At 42.1% G+C, this 21,489-nt stretch overlaps 2 protein-coding genes across 22 annotated transcripts in view; one reads left to right on the forward strand and one right to left on the reverse strand.

The window, feature by feature from the left end:
* LOC308471663 (uncharacterized protein) overlaps positions 1–21,489 on the forward strand; it is a 93,615-nt gene that overhangs the window by 15,005 nt on the left and 57,121 nt on the right. The window contains exon 5 of one of the 9 annotated variants that reach the window (XR_013983044.1): positions 5,781–6,404. The exons of the other annotated variants lie outside the window; for them this stretch is intronic. The gene's annotated coding sequence lies outside the window, so the exon portion shown is untranslated. Of the gene's footprint in view, positions 1–5,780; positions 6,405–21,489 lie in introns of those variants that run through there. 9 annotated transcript variants of the gene reach the window in all.
* The window catches only part of LOC308471560 (contactin-4), a 520,761-nt gene that overhangs the window by 3,265 nt on the left and 496,007 nt on the right, over positions 1–21,489 (reverse strand). For all 13 annotated transcript variants that reach the window (XM_080995664.1, XM_080995658.1, XM_080995657.1 and 10 more), the window contains 8 exons: positions 14,284–14,442; positions 13,745–13,894; positions 11,357–11,427; positions 8,507–8,741; positions 3,738–3,853; positions 2,331–2,517; positions 1,819–1,931; positions 194–362 (listed from right to left, as the gene is read on the reverse strand). In XM_080995664.1, the coding sequence (XP_080851790.1) occupies positions 194–362; positions 1,819–1,931; positions 2,331–2,517; positions 3,738–3,853; positions 8,507–8,741; positions 11,357–11,427; positions 13,745–13,894; positions 14,284–14,442 (1,200 nt within the window). The remainder of the gene's footprint in view (positions 1–193; positions 363–1,818; positions 1,932–2,330; positions 2,518–3,737; positions 3,854–8,506; positions 8,742–11,356; positions 11,428–13,744; positions 13,895–14,283; positions 14,443–21,489) is intronic.

Raw genomic sequence — 21,489 nt, forward strand, 5'->3', positions numbered from 1 at the left:
GTCATATGGGTGACAGAAGAATCATTAACAAAACTTTATGTATAGTAAGATACTTCCTTGATACTATTTATTACATTTTAAAAGCACTCTGCAATAAAGTTCTATGCACGGAGAAACAGATTCAGCCCTGGATCATTCATGGGTGGGGAGACTGAAGTACCCTCACATGGCAGAGAACAACAAGGGCTCTTACTTGATATCTTTGGAATTCGGATCTGCTCGCTGCTACTGCCATCTCCTCCATCACTGAATGGCTTTATTTCTATGATGTAATCTTCATCAAAAGGCAGCGAAAGCTCCACAGATGTTTTGTTAGTTTCTATAACAGATGTGCTGCTTTGTCTATTCCATCTGTATAAAACCTAGACCGTATTTTTAGCCAAGGGGAAGAAAGAAAGGAAGGGAAAAAAGCAAGAGCCTTAGATTTTCTATAGAAGTTGCTTCTATTTCTAGGACTTATATTAATAGCTAATCAACTCTTATAGTCCCTAGAGAAAATATATGCCTTGGCTTTTGAAAAGTCGTATGGCTTTTTGTCATACTCTTGAGCATTAGGATGCATTACATTCATTCTCTCGTTGGTTTTGTGAAGCCAGAGCTGTTCATGTAGCTCTGCTCTCCTTGAGATCAAAATACTTGGTAGAATTGCACCAAAATTTTCATGTCTTATGATGTGCAAATGCCAATACATCACTGCCATGCTGAGAAGCTGCTGTTGCACCAGTATCACAATGGCTGCAACAACTCAAGCTCCCCATGCAAGACCTTGCCTGTATCAGATGAGGGTGGAAAGGCAGCCAGGCAAGTGGACTGAAATATTAAGCAGAATTCCACCCAAGTCAACAGGATGAACAACTCCCTTGCTACTTGCAGCACTGCAGACATTAGTAATATCTCATGAGCCTAGGCAGCAAAGCATTAAGCTCATGCTTTGTAGTTCTTTCTACAATTGAGCAGTATATAAATTTAATGAAATGAAATGGGGGGGGGGGAATGCTCCAAACAGGCATAAGGTGCTGAGTAGGAGGAGGAAGCTAGGTAAGCCTACATTGGTGCAAGTGCTAGTGGTGTATTTTGCCCTGGGATTGGGCCACTGCATTTTGAATCATTTAAAACCTGTGCCTCTCAGAGGCACTGGTTGTAAGTTCTTGATCAGTCTGGGTGATGCTTTAATGTCATTGGAGTTGCTGGTGAAAAATAGTCCTGGTTTATTAGATTATCATCCTCATAATATGCACTGCATAGTGTGCATATTTACTGATATCACTGAAGTCTACAGAACATTATTAAAGTTGTTTAGATCATAGCCCACGTGAAGTTTATGCCAATTTCAGATCCCACTGAAAAATGTAATTTTCACAGTTCATTCAGAAGTTACAGTGGTGCCCCGCAAGACGAATGCCTCGCAAGACGGAAAACCCGCTAGACGAAAGGGTTTTCCGTTTTTGAGTTGCTTCGCAGGACGAATTTCCCTATGGGCTTGCTTCGCAAGACGAAAATGTCTTGCGAGTCTAGAGATTTTTTTTTCCGCTTTCCCCCCCCTTTATCTAATCTGCTAAGCCTTTAATAGCCTTTAATAGCCTTTTAGCAGCTAATCCCCTAAGCCTTTAAGCCTTTAATAGCCGCTAAACCGCTAATAGCGCTAATCCGTTAAGCCGCTAATAGGGTTGCTTCTCAAGACGAAAAAACCGCTAGACGAAGACTCTCGCGGAACGGATTAATTTCGTCTTGCGAGGCACCACTGTAGTTAGTTCAATACAGTGCTACTGCTTAATGTCTCATAACAATGGAAAATAAGTTTCACTGCCCATTACGTACTTTATATCCTTTCACCTCAGATTCATTATTCTGTGCTTTTACTTGATCCCAGTTCAGTATAATCTTAGAGTCCGATGAATTCCAAATGATGTTTCCAGGGGGTTGACTTGGTGCTAAATTCAAAGTGAAGGAGAGTGAATGTTATTAAGCAGCAAGGTTTTCCTTCCTCTTTCAGTATAGTTTATGAGAGGTTCTTAGTGAACTCTTACATTTGCTTAGTTCAAGAGCTCCTGGAAAACGTGTATTCCAAGTCAGCAGCAGAGCTGACATGACCAAGTATTATGGATGAAAAAGGGAATCAGATGGAAATTCAGTGCACTGGTGACAAGTAGAGAAAGTCCTTGCACTGAACAGAAAGACAAATATTTTTATTTTGTGCCCAGCAAAGATTGCAGTTTTCTGTGTTCCAGTTAATAAAATTAGGGATGCTGGAATACTGTGGGCACTCAAAAATGCAGCACAGAGTAGTACCATATAGCAAAAAAAGGAAAAAGTGCTCCCCCCACACTCACGTGGCTTTTTAGTTGTCACGTTGACTATTGGACTGGAAGGTCCCATTCCTGCTGTGTTGTAAGCTTTGACAGCCATGTGGTACAAAACATTGCCTTTCAAGCTGGTGACTTTTGCAAAGGTCTGATTGGTAGCCGTTCTGATTCTTCCAGCCTGCTCTTCCTTATCCCCATGCCTCCAGTATCTAACCTGCACAAATGAAACACAGGCTTTCATATTTAAACTCCACATCTGAATAGCCACTTTACAATTTGAAGTAGCTTAGAACAACCCAGCAAACCTTCATACATTCCCGCCACAGAGTAAGATTTGCTCTACAAAATCTGTGTCTGACTCAAGTTTCTATCATGCAGTTTTCTATTCCATTCCATTCAATTCCGTGTTGTTTCTTTGTTTCCCATTTAAATAGTAGACAAATCTCTCATTGAGCCAATCCTGCTTTGGGCCAATCAAATGCCATAGCTCAATTATTTCAGGTTCTGCCCAGATGGAAGGCTCTAATCTGCCACAGTCACTTGGCATCTTGTGGTTGATACTGGTTCAAAGCTGCATTGATTGAAGCTAGTGGTAAACGGAGGGCCTAGGATTTTTTCTCTGAAACAGGGGTGCCACATTCCCGTGTTGTTGTTGTTTGTGTGTGAAATGACGTAAAAGTCTCAATATCATACAACCTTTACTATAGAAAAAAGAATCGACATGACTTCGTTCTTGGAAGAGTTTACAGTATCTTTGTCTGGATTTTTGCTTTAGCAGCTCTCCATAAATCCTGCCATTGCCTTTATTTCAAGAGGCTGCACTGTTTCAAGATAACCCTTCCATGCGTGAAACCAGCAGTCAGCACATCTGACCACTACAGTAGTCTCATTGATGGGTATGTTTATAGCCCTTAATAATAATAATAATGATAATAATAGTTTATGACATTTATATACTGCCCTATACCTGCAGGTTTTAACATTCCACTTAACTGCACTGATCATAGAATGTTGTGTTCTTCACAGGTCCAAAGGAGGGGGTTCCCTAACAGGAGCCTTTCCCTATTTTTATTTCTAGTTCTATGACTTTAAATCTTGTATTAAAGAAGAAAGACATCTAAAATATAATATGCACAATAAACTGGCATTTAGGCTTGCACTGTGGCTGCGTGTTGTGTATTTCTTACTATATGGTGCAGCAAATAGCTGATAGTTTATGGAATTTGCAGAAACGTAAGGCCTGCATGAGGGCTTCCACCTTGCATTGTTATTACTGTTCATTGATACCAAGTGGGTTAGCATATGCTTAAGTGCATTGTTACGAGGGAGGAGGGAAGGGAGATTTTCAGTTTAAAACAAATTATTTGTGCACATAAGACCGTTTCAGACTAAACAAGGATTGTTTCAGGCTAATTATGTCCTTTACGTTCTTACCTCGTAGCCCTGTATCCTTCCTTTGCTCTGGGTCTCTGGGAGCAAGGTCCAAAATACTTGTACTTCTGAAGCAGAAAGGCTTTTGGCAAAGACATGGGTTGGAGCTCTGGTGGGTTCTGAAAAGAAGAAACAGTGGTTAGATGTAGATTCACCTTTGTGGTCATAGCTATTCTTCATCCTACCTAACCAATGGATAAAGTCAGCTTTGACTCTGTGGATGCCTTAAGGCAAGTCACTATATCTCACCCTCAGATATAAATTAGACATTACTACAGATGTTGGTCTGCCAACAAAACAACAAGCCCATGACTAGCATCAGAATTTCACTATTTTGGAGGAATGCATGTTTTTGATAGGTTGCAGAAATAACGTGAATTTGGTGCTCTTGTGCAATAAGATAAAATTAAAAAGTCCCTCAATTTCTTGTGGTGCTAGAAAAATGCAATGTAAAGTATGGGATAATTGTGTCACTTAGCCACTCCATAAACAAAGCAGAGTGAATGGCCAACTAACAATGACGTTGTAATAACTCTGTGCAAATTCTTTGCCAGCAAGTTGGGGTGAATGCTCAATAAACAGGACATTGGAAGAATTCTCCATCTCCCCAACCCCACAGCAATACAAAGTGATACTCAGCATATGACATAATAATATCATCATGAAGAGATATTATTTCCTGTTCTCCAGAAGGAACAGCCAGTGAACCAGAGTGTGATGATTATGTCTTGAGCATCCCTAGGTTTGTATGAAGGGAGGAGCTGAAGAAGAACAGCCCAGGAATAAGATAGGATAGGGTAGCTTGCATGTGTCTGTACACATTGGGGTAAGGAACCTTTGTAGCCAAGTGGGCCAGAGCATTATCTCCTCACCCCTCCTGGGCTACGTTTGACAGCTGAGTAGGCTGCTCACCTGTCAATCACTGGACATCATGCAACCTTTTGGCCTGCGATGTTCTGCAGTGCTTTGAACAGGGCTTTTGAAAAGCTGACAGTTGTTCTCAAATCTTCACAAGCACCATTCAAAGCGCTGTGGAGAACAGAGCTTTAAGAAGTGCTATTTTGCCTTGCATTTTGGAAGGGGTTTTGCAGGCACCACTGATTGGTGGTGCCTGCAAGCATCCTTTAGGCTGAGCCCTGCCCTTAGAGGCCCCACCCCTGGCTGAAACGGCCTCTCGGGTCAAATGGGGAGGCATGATGGGCCTAATTAGGTCCCCCACCCATGGCATACCTGCTATGGAGACCTGATTCAGCTGTTAAACGGATTGTGTATAATCAGTAGGTGAAGGGAGAGCCAGGATTGTGGTGGCAGACCTGAGTTGGTAGTTCTATGTGCCCAGAGGCAGCCTGTGCCCAGTCTGTACAATCTATCTCACAATTGTGGGAGTTATAAGAGGGCCAGCGACTGATGACTGTATCCAGCTATAAGCCTGTTAAGCGCCACATTTTCAAACCTGCCTGGCAGCAGCTCTCCAGCATCTTAAGCAAAGGCCTTTCCTAAGCATTATAACCCAAGGCCATTTAATTTGAGATAGCAGTGATTGGATTTGGGTCTTTGCATATATGAAACCTGTAAATGTCATGCTCTACAACTGAGCTTTGGCCCTTTCTTTTGTGTGGAATATCAATTCTGCAACAAATAATTCATGAAAAGATTTCTTTCCTGAATTTATTCAGTGTGCCATGTACTGATAACACTTAAGATAAATCAGAGCAGTTTCCAATTGGAGGATACAGTGGTACCTCAGTTTACAAACTTAATCCGTTCCGAAACCGTTCTTAAACCAAGGCGCACTTTCCCTAATGAGGCCTCCCACTGCCAGTGCCTTTCCACTGTTCAGATTCCATTCTTAGACTGAGGTAAAGTTTGCAAACTGGGAGACTACTTCTGGTTTTGCAGAGTTCGTAAACCAAATCATTCGTAAATAGGACTGTTCTTAAACCAAGGTCCCACTGTATTCATTCCTGCTAAATATTAGTACATTCCTTCAGAGAAGACATACATGTAATGGAAACTATCAAAATCCTTGTTATGTATTGCAAACAGATAAGATGCGTTATTGCGTCCCTAGTATAATCTTGGAGTAGAGTTAAACTGAATATCAAAGCCTGGTACTGGACATACTGCAATCCTGATAAGAGCCCCAACTACCCTGTGAGGAAGAAATGACACAGCAGACAAGAAGGGACAGTCCTCTCCGCTCCCTGCTAGGCCAGGATCCTCTTCTCCCTCCTGGAGATTTTAGCGCCAATTGCTTGTGACAAAAGGCAGCAGGAGGTCCACTGCTCTCAGGCTGAGAGCATCAACCTGTGAGCCTACCTGCTGCCACGAGAGCGGCAAGAAGCTGAAAGATCCAAGCTAGGCTCCAGAAGGCAAAGTCTCCCTATAAGGTTAACAATTTCTGGCTGCATTAGGGACCTTTCCAGGAAGGCTGGGTCGATTGTGAGCAGCTTGTTGCTATGCAAGCTGGTCATTATAAAAACTATATATCATCAAGAATTGAGCCCAAGTTTTCTCATTTCCCTCTTTAATGTCATGCATTTCCACTCTCCTTTTATGTCATGTATTTTTAGACTGTAAACCTCGTGGCAGGGTATGTTGTATTTATATATACTTAAACCATTCTGTAATCCTTTCCAGCTGAAGAGCTGGGTATGAATTCTTGAACGGACAAATAATAATAATAATAATAATTTATTATTTATACCCCGCCCATCTGGCTGGGTTTCCCCAGCCACTCTGGGCGGCTTCCAAAAGAATATTAAAATACAATGATACATCAAACATTAAAAGCTTCCCTAAACAGGGCTGCCTTCAGATGTCTTCTAAAAGTCTGGTAGTTGTTGTTCTCTTTGACATCTGGTGGGAGGGCGTTCCACAGGGAGGGCGCCACTACCGAGAAGGCCCTCTGCCTGGTTCCCTGTAACTTGGCTTCTCGTAGTGAGGGAACCGCCAGAAGGCCCTCGGTGCTGGACCTCAGTGTCCGGGTAGAACGATGGAGGTGGAGACGCTCCTTCAGGTATACTGGACCGAGGCCGTTTAGGGCTTTAAAGGTCAGCACCAACACTTTGAATTGTGCTCGGAAACGTACTGGGAGCCAATGTAGGTCTTTCAAGACCGGTGTTATATGGTCTCGGCGGCCGTTCCCAGTCACCAGTCTGGCTGCTGCATTCTGGATTAGTTGTAGTTTCCGGGTCACCTTCAAAGGTAGCCCCACGTAGAGCGCATTGCAGTAGTCCAAGCGGGAGATAACCAGAGCATGCACCACTCTGGCAAGGCAGTCCGCGGGCAGATAGGGTCTCAGCCTACGTACCAGATGGAGCTGGTACACAGCTGCCCTGGACACGGATTTAACCTGTGCCTCCATGGACAGCTGTGAGTCCAAAATGACTCCCAGGCTGCGCACCTGGTCCTTCAGGGGCACGGTTACCCCATTCAGGACCAGGGAATCCCCCACACCTGCCCGCCTCCTGTCCCCCAGAAACAGTACTTCTGTCTTGTCAGGATTCAATCTCAATCTGTTTGCCGCCATCCATCCTCCAACCGCCTCCAGACACTCACACAGGACCGTCACCGCCTTCACTGGTTCTGATTTGAAAAAGAGGTAGAGCTGGGTATCATCCGCATACTGATGAACACCCAGCCCAAACCCCCTGATGATCTCTCCCAGCGGCTGCATGTAGATGTTGAAAAGCATGGGGGAGAGGACAGAACCCTGAGGCACCCCACAAGTGAGAGCCCAGGGGTCTGAACACTCATCCCCCACCACCACTTTCTGAACACGGCCCAGGAGGAAGGAGCGGAACCACTGTATGACAGTGCCCCCAGCTCCCAGCCCCTCAAGACGGTCCAGAAGGATGTTATGGTCGATGGTATCAAACGCCGCTGAGAGATCCAGCAGAACTAGGAAACAGCTCTCACCTTTGTCCCTAGCCCGCCGGAGATCATCAACCAGTGCGACCAAGGCAGTTTCAGTCCCGTGATGAGGCCTGAATCCCGATTGGAAGGGATCCAAATGGTCCGCTTCTTCCAGGCGTGCCTGGAGTTGTTCAGCAACCACTCGCTCAATCACCTTGCCCAAGAATGGAAGATTTGAGACTGGGCGATAGTTGGCCATCGTGGCCGCATCTAAAGATGGTTTTTTAAGAAGCGGTTTAATAACCGCCTCTTTCAGCGGGTCTGGGAAGGCTCCCTCACGGAGGGAAGCATTCACCACCCCACGAAGCCCATCGCCCAGCCCTTCCCGGCTAGCTTTTATAAGCCAGGATGGGCAAGGATCAAGGAGACAGGTGGTTGGTTTCACTCGTCCAAGCAGCCTGTCCACATCCTCGGAGGTAACAGATTGGAATTGATCCCACGCAATTTGACTAGACAGGACTCTAGCACTCTCCCGCCCCGGCCCTGCTCCCACGGTGGCGTCTACCTCTTCCCGAATCTGAGCGACTTTATCTGCAAAAAACTTTGCAAAATCATTGCAAATGAATGAATGAATAAAATTGCACAGTGCCATTAAACATCAAAATTAGAAATTAAGTTTGCAAAGTGTTTAGACAGAAATGGCAACTTAAATGAATGACCTAATTCTTCTTGATGCACAATATTACTGTTAATATGATTATTACTAATTTAGAGAAGAATATATTCCAAAGTTGGACACGTGCTTATTTATTGTAAGCAGACCTGGACATCAGTAGAATATGCCAATAATATATAGATGCCTTCCGTAAATGGCCAACTTGTCACATTAAATAGATTACTAGGCTGGACTTTACCTTCATCAGCTGAATAAACAATTGTGACGGGGCTGAAAGAACCTTCTCCTTTGTTGTTGTACACCCCTACTTTGACTTCATATGGAGAAAACGGCGGTAAACTCTCATTCCGGAACACGTATCTGGAGGCATCGGGAGAAACCACTACCGTCTGCATCCAACTTATTGTACCAACGGGACGGAAGGCAACCACGTAACCAAACCCACCTCCATTTTGTAACTCTTCAGGCACTGTCTACAACAAGAAAAGAAATAATGGGAACAGTCCGATGTGTAGGATGAATTTACAAAGAGGCACAATAAAAATGGTCTCCAAGAAATTTAACGGATCCATATAGTGCAATTTGGAAATACACTCTCTGGCAGAGGAAATTAAACACTCAACTTGAAAAGCATTTTATGTTTCTGTGCTAATTTGTTCCAGCTATCTGATGTGGTTTTTATGGTCTATTTGCGCCTATGAAAACATGACTTATTAAAAATAGCATAAGAAGAAGAACCAACTGCAGCCTAGATATTATGGACAGCTAATAATCAAAGCTGAAGTATGTAAATGCCATCTGCAAGGCAGCTCTTAGAATCTGAATTTATCTAAATGGACTTAAATCCAAATAAGGACAGAATTACACATCCATCTGGAGATTTACTTTCTGTTTTTGCTACCACAGTCTTCACTAATAAACAAGAAGCCACTTTATAAGCTGTGTTTGCCACTTCCTTTAGATCTGAGTCATAAACATGTTATGAGTGAGATGCTCTAATATTTGTGTAGTGGGAAAGGAAATGGGTTTTAACAACTCTGGGGAAATCAGTGTAGGAATGTGGTGTACAAGCATATAATAAAAGCTTCTTTGCAGAGGTTACAGAGAGTTTCCGACTTCTTAAAAACCCTAGTGTCGCAGTTAAGAAAAGCAAGTGTCTGAAATTTTCCAGTCCTACCCCTTTGTATTCTATAGGAACCATAGTTTTAAATCCACACTGGCACTTTCAGTTGCATGGGATATTGCCAAAACTGGGTGTACAATAGAATGTTCACAACCTAACTGTACAACAAGCAAAGACTCATAAAAATGGACCAATTGCCTCACTCAGCTGTCCGCTATTAACTAATCATGTAAATAGTCAATTCAATCTATAGTATTGTATATACCCAAAGGCCTTCACAATGAACAACAGAGGGCGGAAGTAAGACATTCCTCAAAATCACACAACATAAGTCTACTTTACAATATAAAATTTTAAAATCACAATGCATTAATATAACTGGAGTGAAGCTTCTTAGCTTGAAGAACCCATTTGAGTTTGAAAACTACAATTGAAGCATTTCATATCAACCCCCAGTTCCTCTTTTTTTTAGAGGCAGTAAATGCAATGATTATAAAGTGGTTAGATTACTACACCACAAAGACTCTCCATGACTTTTACCAATGTCCCTCTCTGTTCCCTTGTGTGCTGTTCCTACCTTACCAGATGCAGCAAGTAGCTAGTTTTGAAGCAAAAGGGCACGACCTACTTTAAGTATGCTGTGAACTTCTTTGTGGCAGGGAGTGCATGTTGAAGTGGGATGCAGACTAGCAGGCAAATGCTGTTTTGATGTCAGAACCAGTCACATCACCACCAGGTCACTGGTGCACATATTGCAATTATCTAGTCTTGCATATTTTAAGCTTTAAAAACCGCATTCTAGGAAATGTCTGTATTCAGAACGCCACTTAAGCACGTTCTCAAGTTCGGCTGAAACCAATTGGATTAGCATGTGCTCAAGTGTTATATTTGAACTGGAAGAGCAACATGGTTTTCTCCATTCTTATGGGTTCTCATGGAGGGGGAGATTTTTGTGCACCTACAGTCAGGTCTTAAATATTTCCGATTTATACTTCTTGAAAGTTATGGGTTATAGTTTAGATACTGTGCATTTTTAAACATTGTTTTTGTTGAAGGCATGGAGCAAAACTAATTAATTCCAGGAAGGGTGAACTTCAGCACATTAAGGAATGACACAAGTATTGGAAAACAAATAGATTGCCTTCTAGTACATCTCGGAAGCAACAACGTGCTTGTCAAGCAATTCATGCATTTTCCCTTCTGTAAGGATGTGGAAAATGCAAGTCAGAAATTAGAGTACTTTTCCTGACTGTAACCCACAGGGTCTGTTTGAAATTGCTCAGCAGGAAGGGCAAACATGTACCGTATTTTTTGCTCTATAAGACTCACTTTTTCCCTCCTAAAAAGTAAGGGGAAATGTGTGTGCGTCTTATGGAGCGAATGCAGGCTGCGCTGCTATCCCAGGAGCCAGAACAGCAAGAGGGATTGCTGCTTTCACTGTGCAGCGATCCCTCTTGCTGTTCTAGCTTCTGAGATTCAGAATATTTTTTCCCTCCTCCAAAAACTAGCTGCGTCTTGTGGTCTAGTGTGTCTTATAGAGCGAAAAATACAGTATATTATGCATGCTTTCTCTTCCCCCCAAAATTATAATTTGGTGAGAATTCTTTGTTGGAGAACCCTAACCCATTCCCTTCTTCTAAAACGTCTTCTTACGTTTTACACTGGGAAGAGAGAACAATTCCAAAACCAGTTTGGGTATGTAGCAAGGGTGTGCTGTCTCTGCCCTGCGCTTTTCCTTACTTGCCATGTTTCAGCCCTGCAGCCCATTCAGAGATCTTCTTTCCCTCTTCACATCTGGAGTGGAGGCAGACAGGACTGGCGTATTATTTATAACAATACTATATCCCTTCGCAAAATGCTGCCTGATTCAACACCCTCAAGTCAGTCTCTCGTAGGTTTGGCACAAAAAGGGAAACGGTTCATTTCCCTCCCCTTTCTTGCCCCGTGAATTCACAGCTCACTTACCTCCCAGGTTATGACCAACTCAGACTTGGTACCACCACCTCCACTGACATTAGCTGGAGTGACTTCAGGAACTATAGAAAAGGGGAGAAAAGTGACTATTACAAGGTAAGGATAGCTTGTTTGATGTTTATACAGGGAAGACATGTTGGTGTCTACACTTTTAGCAAAGATTTAAAACAAAAACAATTTCTGGGTTTTCAGGAGAAATTGAAAATAGAGTGGTACCTTGATTCTCAATCGTCTTGGTACTCAAACAACTTGGAACCCAAACACTACAAACCCAGAAGTTAGTGTTCCGGTTTGCAAACTTTTTTTTTGGAAGTTGAACATGCTCTGTTTTGAGCGTTATGATTCCGTTCTGAGTGTGATGCTGAGGTCTGTCTGTTTTTGCTGTTTATTTTGCCTTTTTGTGGCTCTTTTTTTGTTTGTTTTTGTGACTGTGTGGAACCCAGTTCAGCTACTGATTGATTGATTATGCGACTGCAGTACATTGTTCATTGCTTTCATTTTATGGATCAGTGGTCTCATTAGATAGTAAAATTCATGTTAAATTGCTGTTTTAGGGGTTGTTTTTAAAAGTCTGGAACGGATTAATCCATTTTGCATTACTTTCTATGGAAAAGCATGCCTTGGTTTTGGAAGGGATTTCCAGAAAGGATTAAGTTTGAGAACCAAGGTACCACTGTATTTTTTTTTAGATAACCTGCTGTTGCCAGATTTTTTTTCCCATTTTTGAACATTTTAAAAAATAATTTTTCACCTTTAATAAGATGAGTTTGCCATCTTTATGTAACATTTCATTTATGTGTTGTGTCACTCTTAACTATTCTGTCACTGAGATTTCAAAGCAAATTTCTTTTGGAAGTACCATTTTATAAAATGGAGAGGGGAGGGAATTCTAAATGTAAAAGAGAAGCATTCATCAGAAAATTGATTAAAATGCTTTGCAGGTTTTTATGATGCACTTTGAGAGCACGTAATACATAATTTTGAAAATGAGATGGCCAAACAGCATATTTATGAGCCAATTACCTGTTGCAAATAGTTTTAAAAATTATTTCCCCTATAACACATTTCATTTATTTATAATCATGAAACTGATTGCTACTAACTTAGGTCTACAGCTTTTGGTAAATATGCAAGCAGACAATAAGGCTGAGTCAACAGTAGCTAATTTAATGAACTGGATATTTTATATGTCTTTGACTTCCCTTGCAGATATTAGAGAATTTAAGGTCGTACAGGCAACAACTAGTACCCATTTCTTTACGTTCAATTCTAAAACAACACTGTAGACATTATTATCCTTTTTTCATGTCAACATTTGAGTGTTTTTTCTACAATCAAATGGTATATAAATTCTATTAAATTTTTAAAAATAATATTTGTACCATGGAAGATTACACAGTATTGAAATTGTTTGATAGGACCTTTGTCCCTCCAGGCCTACAAAGCATATCTTTTGTGGGGACGGGGTGGGGGGCACAGGGGGAAGAGAGGGAGAGGAAGGTCTTTTGCACAGACAAAAGATGTTTCACTCACAATAGCTGTTTTCAACCTAAAGTAATACTGCAAGTGTAGCAAGGGACATTCGACAGGGACTCTGTTTTACATTATATTCCATTTGTTACTAGAGGCACCCCAGATTGCTGCACCACATAATAAGGAATATACAATGTTAGCAATAAAAGCTTTTACCATTGGTTCTAACTTGAGAGTCTTTAAAGGTCCCAGTGAATAGGCAGATTAAATTTTAACTCCATCCAAATGGGTGTACGTAGGGTGTTTTCACAAAAAGGAAGCCCTAGCATTTACGTGAGCAACACTCTTTTATTACATGACCACACAGGATCTCATTTATGTCACTGATGCCTTTTGGCAAACACTACCTTTTTTTTTTAGTCTCACAATAATTGATGTTTATAATAAGTTTAGAGATTAATCGCCTTATACCAACTTGGAATAATGAACGCTATCTTATTGAGGATGCTGGAAAGTATATCTATGAGGGGGAAACTACAGTTCCCATGATTCCCCCCCTCCAAGGGTGCTTTAAAGCTATGGTGCACATATAAAGCCTTAGTCAGCAAGGCAGTAATTGGGGGTGATGGAAGTCCTAGTCCAAAACCTCAGGAGTGCCTTCAGTTTGGGAAGGCTGGGATATATGGGCTATAAGGTGTCAAAAAGGAAACACTGTCCGTACCCCCATGCCTCTTGTTATGAGCATGAAGAGGTGTGGACACAGCCTTAGTAAACTGCTAAAAATTAAGTGCTCAATTAAATGCATTGCTCTCTTATGCAGACTATTTTGACGAAGTAAAAGTAGCTATTCAATGGAAGTCAAAGACTGACTGAAATGCCATACGCAGCATTTCAGCTTCAACTTACGAGCCTCTTCAGTTCTCCGTTTCTCTGATGGTTTGCTTGGCTCTCCAATCCCAATAAGGCTGGCGGCAACTACCCGGAATTCATACTCAACCCACGGGTTTAAACTCACTACTGTTGCCGTAAATGTGTTTCCATCTATGACGTCGGGCACTAGACGAGAAAAGTGTAGGTCAAGAATGTAAGAATGGCCAATGGTTACCGAATAATGAAATATTTGGGTTAAAAACAAAATAAAGGGGGGGGGGACAGAATGTAGACTCTAGAGATAAGCCATTAGTTGGCTCCTCTTTTTTTCTGTTTGCTAAATTTGGTAATCTCTGCTAATTTTGCTAATCTTTGCTAAATTTGGGGTGAAAAAATATTGAGAAAGACATAATGATGTAAATGAGTTAATGATATGTTCCATTCAGTCACAAGAAGAGAACTGGATCAGACCAACGCTGCTTCTTCCCCGTAACCAGAAATCCCATGGGCTCATGGAGAACGGTTAAAGCAAGCTTCAGTGGTCATATTCTGCATGTTCTAAGATGTCTAGTTACCTGTGTTGACTGCTTGCCATCCCACAGAAAATGGGGTCCTTGCTTGAACAACATATGTTGTAATGGGACTGCGATTATCTGCTCCTGGCCTCCAGGATACCTGAGCTGTAGTGTCTGTGATTTCATCAATTGTCACAGCTTCGGGCGGACCTGGTGGACCTGTTATGAAACACACATAACACAAGCTTCAAATATCCTCAGTGAGACATACCCTGCATGTAAAATATCTCACGTCAAGTATTAAGAAGTAACAAGACTTTACCTTTCAGCTCAAGGTTTAAGTTAATAGTTTTCAGTATGCAGAGAAGTCTTTTAAAACAGATCAAACAATGACAACCCTGGGATACTTTGGACAATATATATTTAATTTGGACCACTTATAGTTCCCTTCAGCAAGAATGAATTTCCATGATGTGCACTCTTTTTTCCTGAGCTTATTTTCGCACAGATAATCAAACATTAACCACAGTGGCTAAAGCTACATATTTTATAGTGGATTAAATGCATGCATAGTTGCTTTTGCACATGGAATCTGCTCTTGGACACTCACTTTTATCTCCTATAGATAGTGATATGCTGACTACTTACACATTTTTAATAAAAAAAGCCTTTGGGAAAAGTAGCAGATAGGGACCCCAAAATTGCATTTTGCCGTAGTTAAAAATATGCGGCTTGTGAGGCATGGCCTAGAAACTTTGCGAGATAGCAGCTTCAGGATTATGTTAAATAAATGAATGTCAGTGCAATCCTATGCACATTCACTATGAAATAATCCTCAATATGTTCATCACGTGCAATTAAACATTTCAAAGATTGAAATATCATGATTTAGTCACCTATTTTTAATGCCTAACCTTCTAGCACTTGAATTTCCATTCAAACAGTTCAGTAAAAAAAGTCACAGCCTGCTTTGCAACCCCAGAGTAAATTAAGTCATTTTAAAACCATAATTTGAAATGTAACCACTCCAGTATAACTTTACCCCTCAGCACTCTATGAAATCAGTTCTGAATAAGGTTGTACTGTGTGCCTCCAGCAAGAATACTTAGTAGTCCTTGCTTTCACAGCTGGTCAGTCTTCCTAGATCTGCCAGTTCAAAGGCAGAATGGTGGGTTATTATAGCGTTACCTAGCATGATGTACTTTACAAATTACATCTCCCTAATGGTCAGTAGATGGAACAATTGATTATAGGGAAATATGAGATACCTCAAATAAACTATACTTTAATTTCAGAGCTTTCTCAATTGAATTCTTACTGAAATCAATTTTGATAAGTTTATCTTGTTCTGCAATGGATAGTCTAACTTACTTACTTACTTACTTACTTACTTACTTAACTGACAGCTAGAACAATATTTCTGGATGAGATTGCCAAAAATAGGATTTTTATCGAACAAGCAAGACTATATAACATCTAAAATGGCTGTTTGTGCAGCGACAGCCAGAAACAATCATAAAGTGTTTTGTTTTTTTGAAACGATATAGTTTGCAATAACAGAGACTCTGATCTAAAGCTCTACATTCTGTGAATAGCCCCGTCCATAATGGAATTTTCTGTTTTGTATTTTAAAGCTCTGCTGCCAGCCTACATTTAACAGTAGATGCAACACCTATGGTTTAAAATAAAAAATGGACTGAGACTGAAGTCCTAAACACACAGCCACACTTATTTGTGAGTACACATGTACACAAGCCCAAATAAACACGTATAAGATTGCACTGTTTTGACTTTGCTATTTTTAAACCCTACTATTAAAGGTTAGAAATGGGGTGTAAAACACCTGCCTGAAGGCAGAACCAAGAACCTTGGAGGCCACATTAAAATTATGTCATTTGTGACTTTCTAACTGATCCTGCTTTAAAACTTTCAAAGCAAGACAGTGGCTCATATTTAGTGTATGGGGCAGTGAAGATTCTTGAATTGTTAAAATGGAATGTCTGCAGTAGAGTGCCCACGTAGGCTTACATTGGTGTCCCTGGACATGCCCCGCCCCAAACTCTGAGCTTTCATTTTTTTTTTCTATTCCTCATAGAAAAGAAAGTTAGGAAGCAAAATGTACATGCACCCTTGCAAGTAATTTCTATGAAATGAGCCACCTTGGCTGCTTCCACCTGTCATTGTTTCTGGACAGAGCTGTGATTGGTAAGTGAATTGTTTACACACCAGACACACTCGGGGGTCCTAAAGAGGTGCAGTTTTCATCTCCCTTTTAGTGCACTTTTCCTGCTCTTGTCTTATTTTCTAGTTTTTAGAGTCTCTGCAGCTTGTCCTTCCTTTCCCCCTAATAATCAGGATACATCTATCCTGTGGTTGGGTACGTCTGAGATCAGGTAGTCTTCTGCAAATATTACTACACAATATATGTGGATGATGTTAAATAATAGCAACTCCCTCTAAAAAGAAATACGAAAACTTTGCAAGGAGGCTTAGTCCAATATGACATATCATGGATGCTTTTGTTGAGATTCCAGAAGAAGAAGAGGAGGAGGAGGAGTTTGGATTTGATATCCCACTTTATCACTCCCCTTAAGGAGTCTCAAAGTGGCTCACAATCTCCTTTCCCCTCCTCCCCCACAACAAACACTCTGTGAGGTGAGTGGGGCTGAGAGACTTCAGAGAAGTGTGACTAGCCCAAGGTCACCCAGCAGCTGCATGTGGAGGAGCAGGGATGAGAACCCTGTTCACCAGATTACGAGTCCACCGCTCTTAACCACTGCACCATGCTGGCATTGCAGGGGGTTGAATGAGAAGACCCTTGGGATCCCTTCTGACTCTACAGTTCTATGATTCTTATGTCCTTCCTTTCAAAGAGTTTTGCACTCTGCTACAAAGGGCTCTGTAAACTTCCTCTGGTTGCATTTCATAGGTGGTAAACACGTTTGCAGTATATCTCACCATTTGGGTTCAGTACAGTTGTACCTTGGTTTTCGAACGCCTTGTGACTTGAACATTTTGGCTCCCCAACGCTGCAAACCTGTAAGTGAGTGTTTCGGTTTGCAAACTTTTTTTGGAAGCCGAACGTCTAACGCAGCTTCCGATTAAGTGCAGGAAGTTCCTGCAGTCAATCAGAAGCCATGCCTTGGTTTCTGAACGGTTTCGGAAGTTGAATGGACTTCTGGAACGGATTCCGTTCAAGAACCAAGGTACGACTATACTAGTTTTAAGGGATAAAAGTCACAGATAGGTAGCCATGTTGGTCTGCCATAGTCAAAATAAAAAAAAATCCTTCCAGTAGCACCTTTAAGACCAACTAAGTTAGTTAGTTAGTTAGTTAGTTAAGTTAGTTTTTATCCCTTTTTTATCCCTTAAGGGATAAAAGTCGTAACTCTCCTTCTCAAGGAGCCATACAGAGTGAGTCTGATACTTCCAAATTCTCCTATATTTGGGAATGCAACTTTGATCATGTTTTGCCATGTTCTGTCCTGAAAGTGTTTTCTGGCCTCCCAAGAGGAGTGTCCATAGATGTGCTCTCCCACACGGCTTCATGGTGAGAGAAGCCCCACCTGCTTGACCAAGCAAAACCTCTTCCCCCAGGTTTAGAGATACCTGCTAAAATATTCTGCTTTGACCTACATAAAATGTTTACTAGTTAACAGGGCATCAATAGAAGACTCTTATGGCTTATAAGTCAGCTCCACGAAGGTACCCTTGCCAGAGTGAGACTTACTCCTGAGGGCGACCTCACAAATTCGATACCAATAAACAAGGGAGTGCGCCAAGGATGTATATTGGCTCCCTGCCTATTCAATCTATTCATCAGCGACATGCGAGCACCCCTAGTCAACTCATCTCCAAGTACACATGCGCCTAGACTAGCGGATTACCGCTGTCCACTCCTTTTATATGCGGACGACGCGGTAATTCTATCTTATACACGTGTTGGACTAACCAGAGCTCTGAAGATCTTTGCCACGTATTGTCAACTCAATCAATTAACCATCAATCATGCTAAATCTAAGATTCTGATTTTCGCCAGAAGTCGGAGATTATACGAATGGAAGCTTGGTGGAGCAAAAATAGAGCAAGTCCTAAAATTTCAATACCTAGGAGTTATTTTTCAATACAATTTGGGGTGGAAAGCACATATTCAACACCTACTTAACAAGGCCAAAACTCTGTCATATGCGCTCCTCCGATTTTTCTTTTCGGATGGAGCTTTGCATGTTCCCTCGGCCCTAAAGGTGTTCAAGGCAAAAGTGGTTCCCGTGCTTGCTTATGCTGCCCCGCTCTGGGCCGTGATGACAGACCTTGCTCCTCTTGAGACTCTGCAAAACCAATTCCTACGTCGGCTCCTAATGCTCCCCCTGTGCGTAAGCAACGCAGCCATGCGACTAGAATTGAAGATCGCATCCTTAGAAACTTGCCTGTGGAAGCAAGTCTTCAATTATTGGTTATCATTGTGGCATAGATTACCAGACCATTACCTTGTCCAATGCTTATGGCGAGATGAATTCTCCAGCCTTTGGACTAGTAGAATTCATGCCAAACTCCTGAGTTATGGAATCTCTCCCTTAGATTCCCTAAAACTAGATCAAATCACTGCTCAAAGACTGATCCGCCAAAGACTGGATGACATCGATTTACAGCGAAATTATACGCTGGGGGGAGGTGTTTGTTCGCCCCAGAACATTGGTATCACTTTAACTTACTGCGTTCCATCATACCTCTCCTCCCTTTCGACTGTTGCCCATAGGCTGGCCTTCACCAAAGCGAGGTTTAACGTTTTTCCCTCCAATGTCCTGAGACATAGATTCTCAAAGGGCCAAGCCTCCGCCATGTGCGAATGTGATAAGGAGACGCCGGAGTCGCTTCAGCACATTATGTTCACTTGCCCCTTATTCAAGGTGCCACGGGCAAATTTGTTGGGATCAATCATACAGAAACTAGAGGGTACCCCACCAAAATTCCACCTTGCCCAAATCTTGCAGGATAAGGATACCCATACGACCCTGAAAGTGGCTAGGTTCCTGGTCGCTGTCCTTACCCAAAAGCGTCGCCAAGGAGCACCACAAGCTAATTAAGGCGTAGTATGCCATTCCATCTTATACTATTTTATTGTTATAGTAGTGTTTTAGCGGCTGTTTTTTCCCACGTGCACAGGCTGTTATTTATGTCTTGTTTTTATCTGTATGGGCCTATGGCCGTAATAAATTATTATTATTATTATTATTATTATTATTATTTACTAGTTATTTTTTAAAAAAATGGGATATAATCCTATCACCAGAATCCAAAAGACAGGTTGTTAGAGAGATGAAGCAGAAGGTCATAGACGCTTGTGCTACCTTAAAACCTAGCTATTCGGAGGTGAGTTTCTATTGGCAACAACCCAAGAAATTCAGAAAACTTATGCTAAGCCGAAGTGGAGAGTGATTAAAAGTATCACAGATCTCTTAGTTTTTGTCAACTGTCATGTATTTCAGTCAAATTCAACGATGTAGTGACAGTAATAATTTTAAGTGTAGAAGAAACAGAACCACAGCTATAACTAGTTTTTCCCCCTGTTCAAGTCAAGTTCTAAGATAGAGTAATTGACTAGACAGGCCATGTGCCTTTCCATCACTAGCTGTTATCAGCAGGTGATGTAAAAGCTTGATTTACTGCTCTTTTCTCCTCTCCAGCAGATGGTGCAATGTGCAAAGAAAATTCCTTTTGGAAGAAGGAGGGGTGTGGGGGAGAAGGAAATTCAAAATGCAGGAATAAAGTCATTAGCTGAATTTGCAGGCTCCTTGCAATATATTCTCCTCTTAACAGACTCCTAGCAAAATTTAAGATTATTCCCTACAAAATGATGCATATACTTTCGGTTAAGAACTTCAAGTATTACGGATTTTAAATATTTAGCAGCCTAATGTATTGGTATTTAAACTGCTCATTGGGCCTCGTCCTCATTAAATGGAGTGTGCATTTAGTGCAGCAACAATATATCTTGCTCCCATGAGGGAACAGCTGATAAACCACTGCTGTCTTCTTAAATGGACAATGATCACGTTTCCTATTCTCTCTCCTGGCAAGAGGAAGATGGCTTCTTCTCTGAATTTCAAGAGGTTTATGTACGGACCACAGCGTTCATATTCAGAAGCACAACACACTTGATCAAAAACATGAGATAATTAAGGATTAAGCAACTTAAATCTATATAAGGTGAGAATAAACTGAGCGAACTTTCCTTGCTTAAATGGCTCAAGATGGCTATCATAATGTATTATAAAACTAGTCCTTTCTCCGATATGGGTGGGATCCTCAGACAACCTGCTATTCCAACAAAACCTAAAGTGAATGTGTTTCAGTCAGGGGTGTCCCAAATCACTCCCTGGTCCCAAACTGTTTTCAGGACTCTCTCGTGCTATATGAACTTGCCTGTGCAGAGGCTCTGATTCCTTGCCATCTAGAGTATGCTATATTGGGGGGGGGGGGGGGAGAGAGAGACACCGCTTTCTTGGTTGTGGTGCCTGAGCTGTGGAACACCAAACAATCCTGCTTAGCTATTTCACTTTGTTTGCCCTGCAGCAGGGAGTGTGTGGCTTTTCGGATAGTAACGTGGTCTGTGCTGAATGAAATCCCCTCTGGATTTTCCCTCCTCTTCTGTTAGCATTCTGTCTCTTGCTTTATACTGTAGGTCGGGGTGGGGAAGCTCTTGCTTGTAAGCCTAAGTCATGGGTAGGTAAACTAAGGCCCGCGGGCCAGATCAGGCCCAATTGCCTTCTGGATCTGGCCCGCGGACAGTCCAGGAACTGCGAAGTGGATCACCAGCACGAGCGTTCTTTCCCTCTCTCTCACACGGCGGCGGCTCCTCCCTCCCTCCTCCTGGCTTCTCCCCGCCCTGCCTAGAGGAGGAAGGGGGCTGGGCTTTGTTGGTGCCAGCAGCAGCAGTGCTCAAGCGGCCACCATTTTAAGCAGCCCCTCTCCAGAGCCCTTTCACTCGCTGCTCATCGTCCCTCCGCTGCCAGCCCCTGCCACTTGCAAGACACAGGTAAGCAGCCACTGGGGCTTGTGCTCTTGCATCATTCCCCCCCCCCCCAAATATAGTCTAGTCCCCCACAAGCTCTGAGGGACAGTGGACTGGCCCCCTGCTGAAAAAGTCTGCTGACCCCTGGCTAGTGGTCCTGTGAGCTTATATCAGCCAAGGTGCACCCGCCTGCCCTACACCTGACGTCTGGTGTGGAGTAGGAAAAGACATGGCTCTACCAAAATGGGGGTTCA

The sequence above is a fragment of the Podarcis pityusensis genome, assembly GCF_964106645.2.
Source record: "Podarcis pityusensis genome assembly, chromosome: 2".
In the NCBI taxonomy this organism is placed as follows: domain Eukaryota; kingdom Metazoa; phylum Chordata; class Lepidosauria; order Squamata; family Lacertidae; genus Podarcis; species Podarcis pityusensis.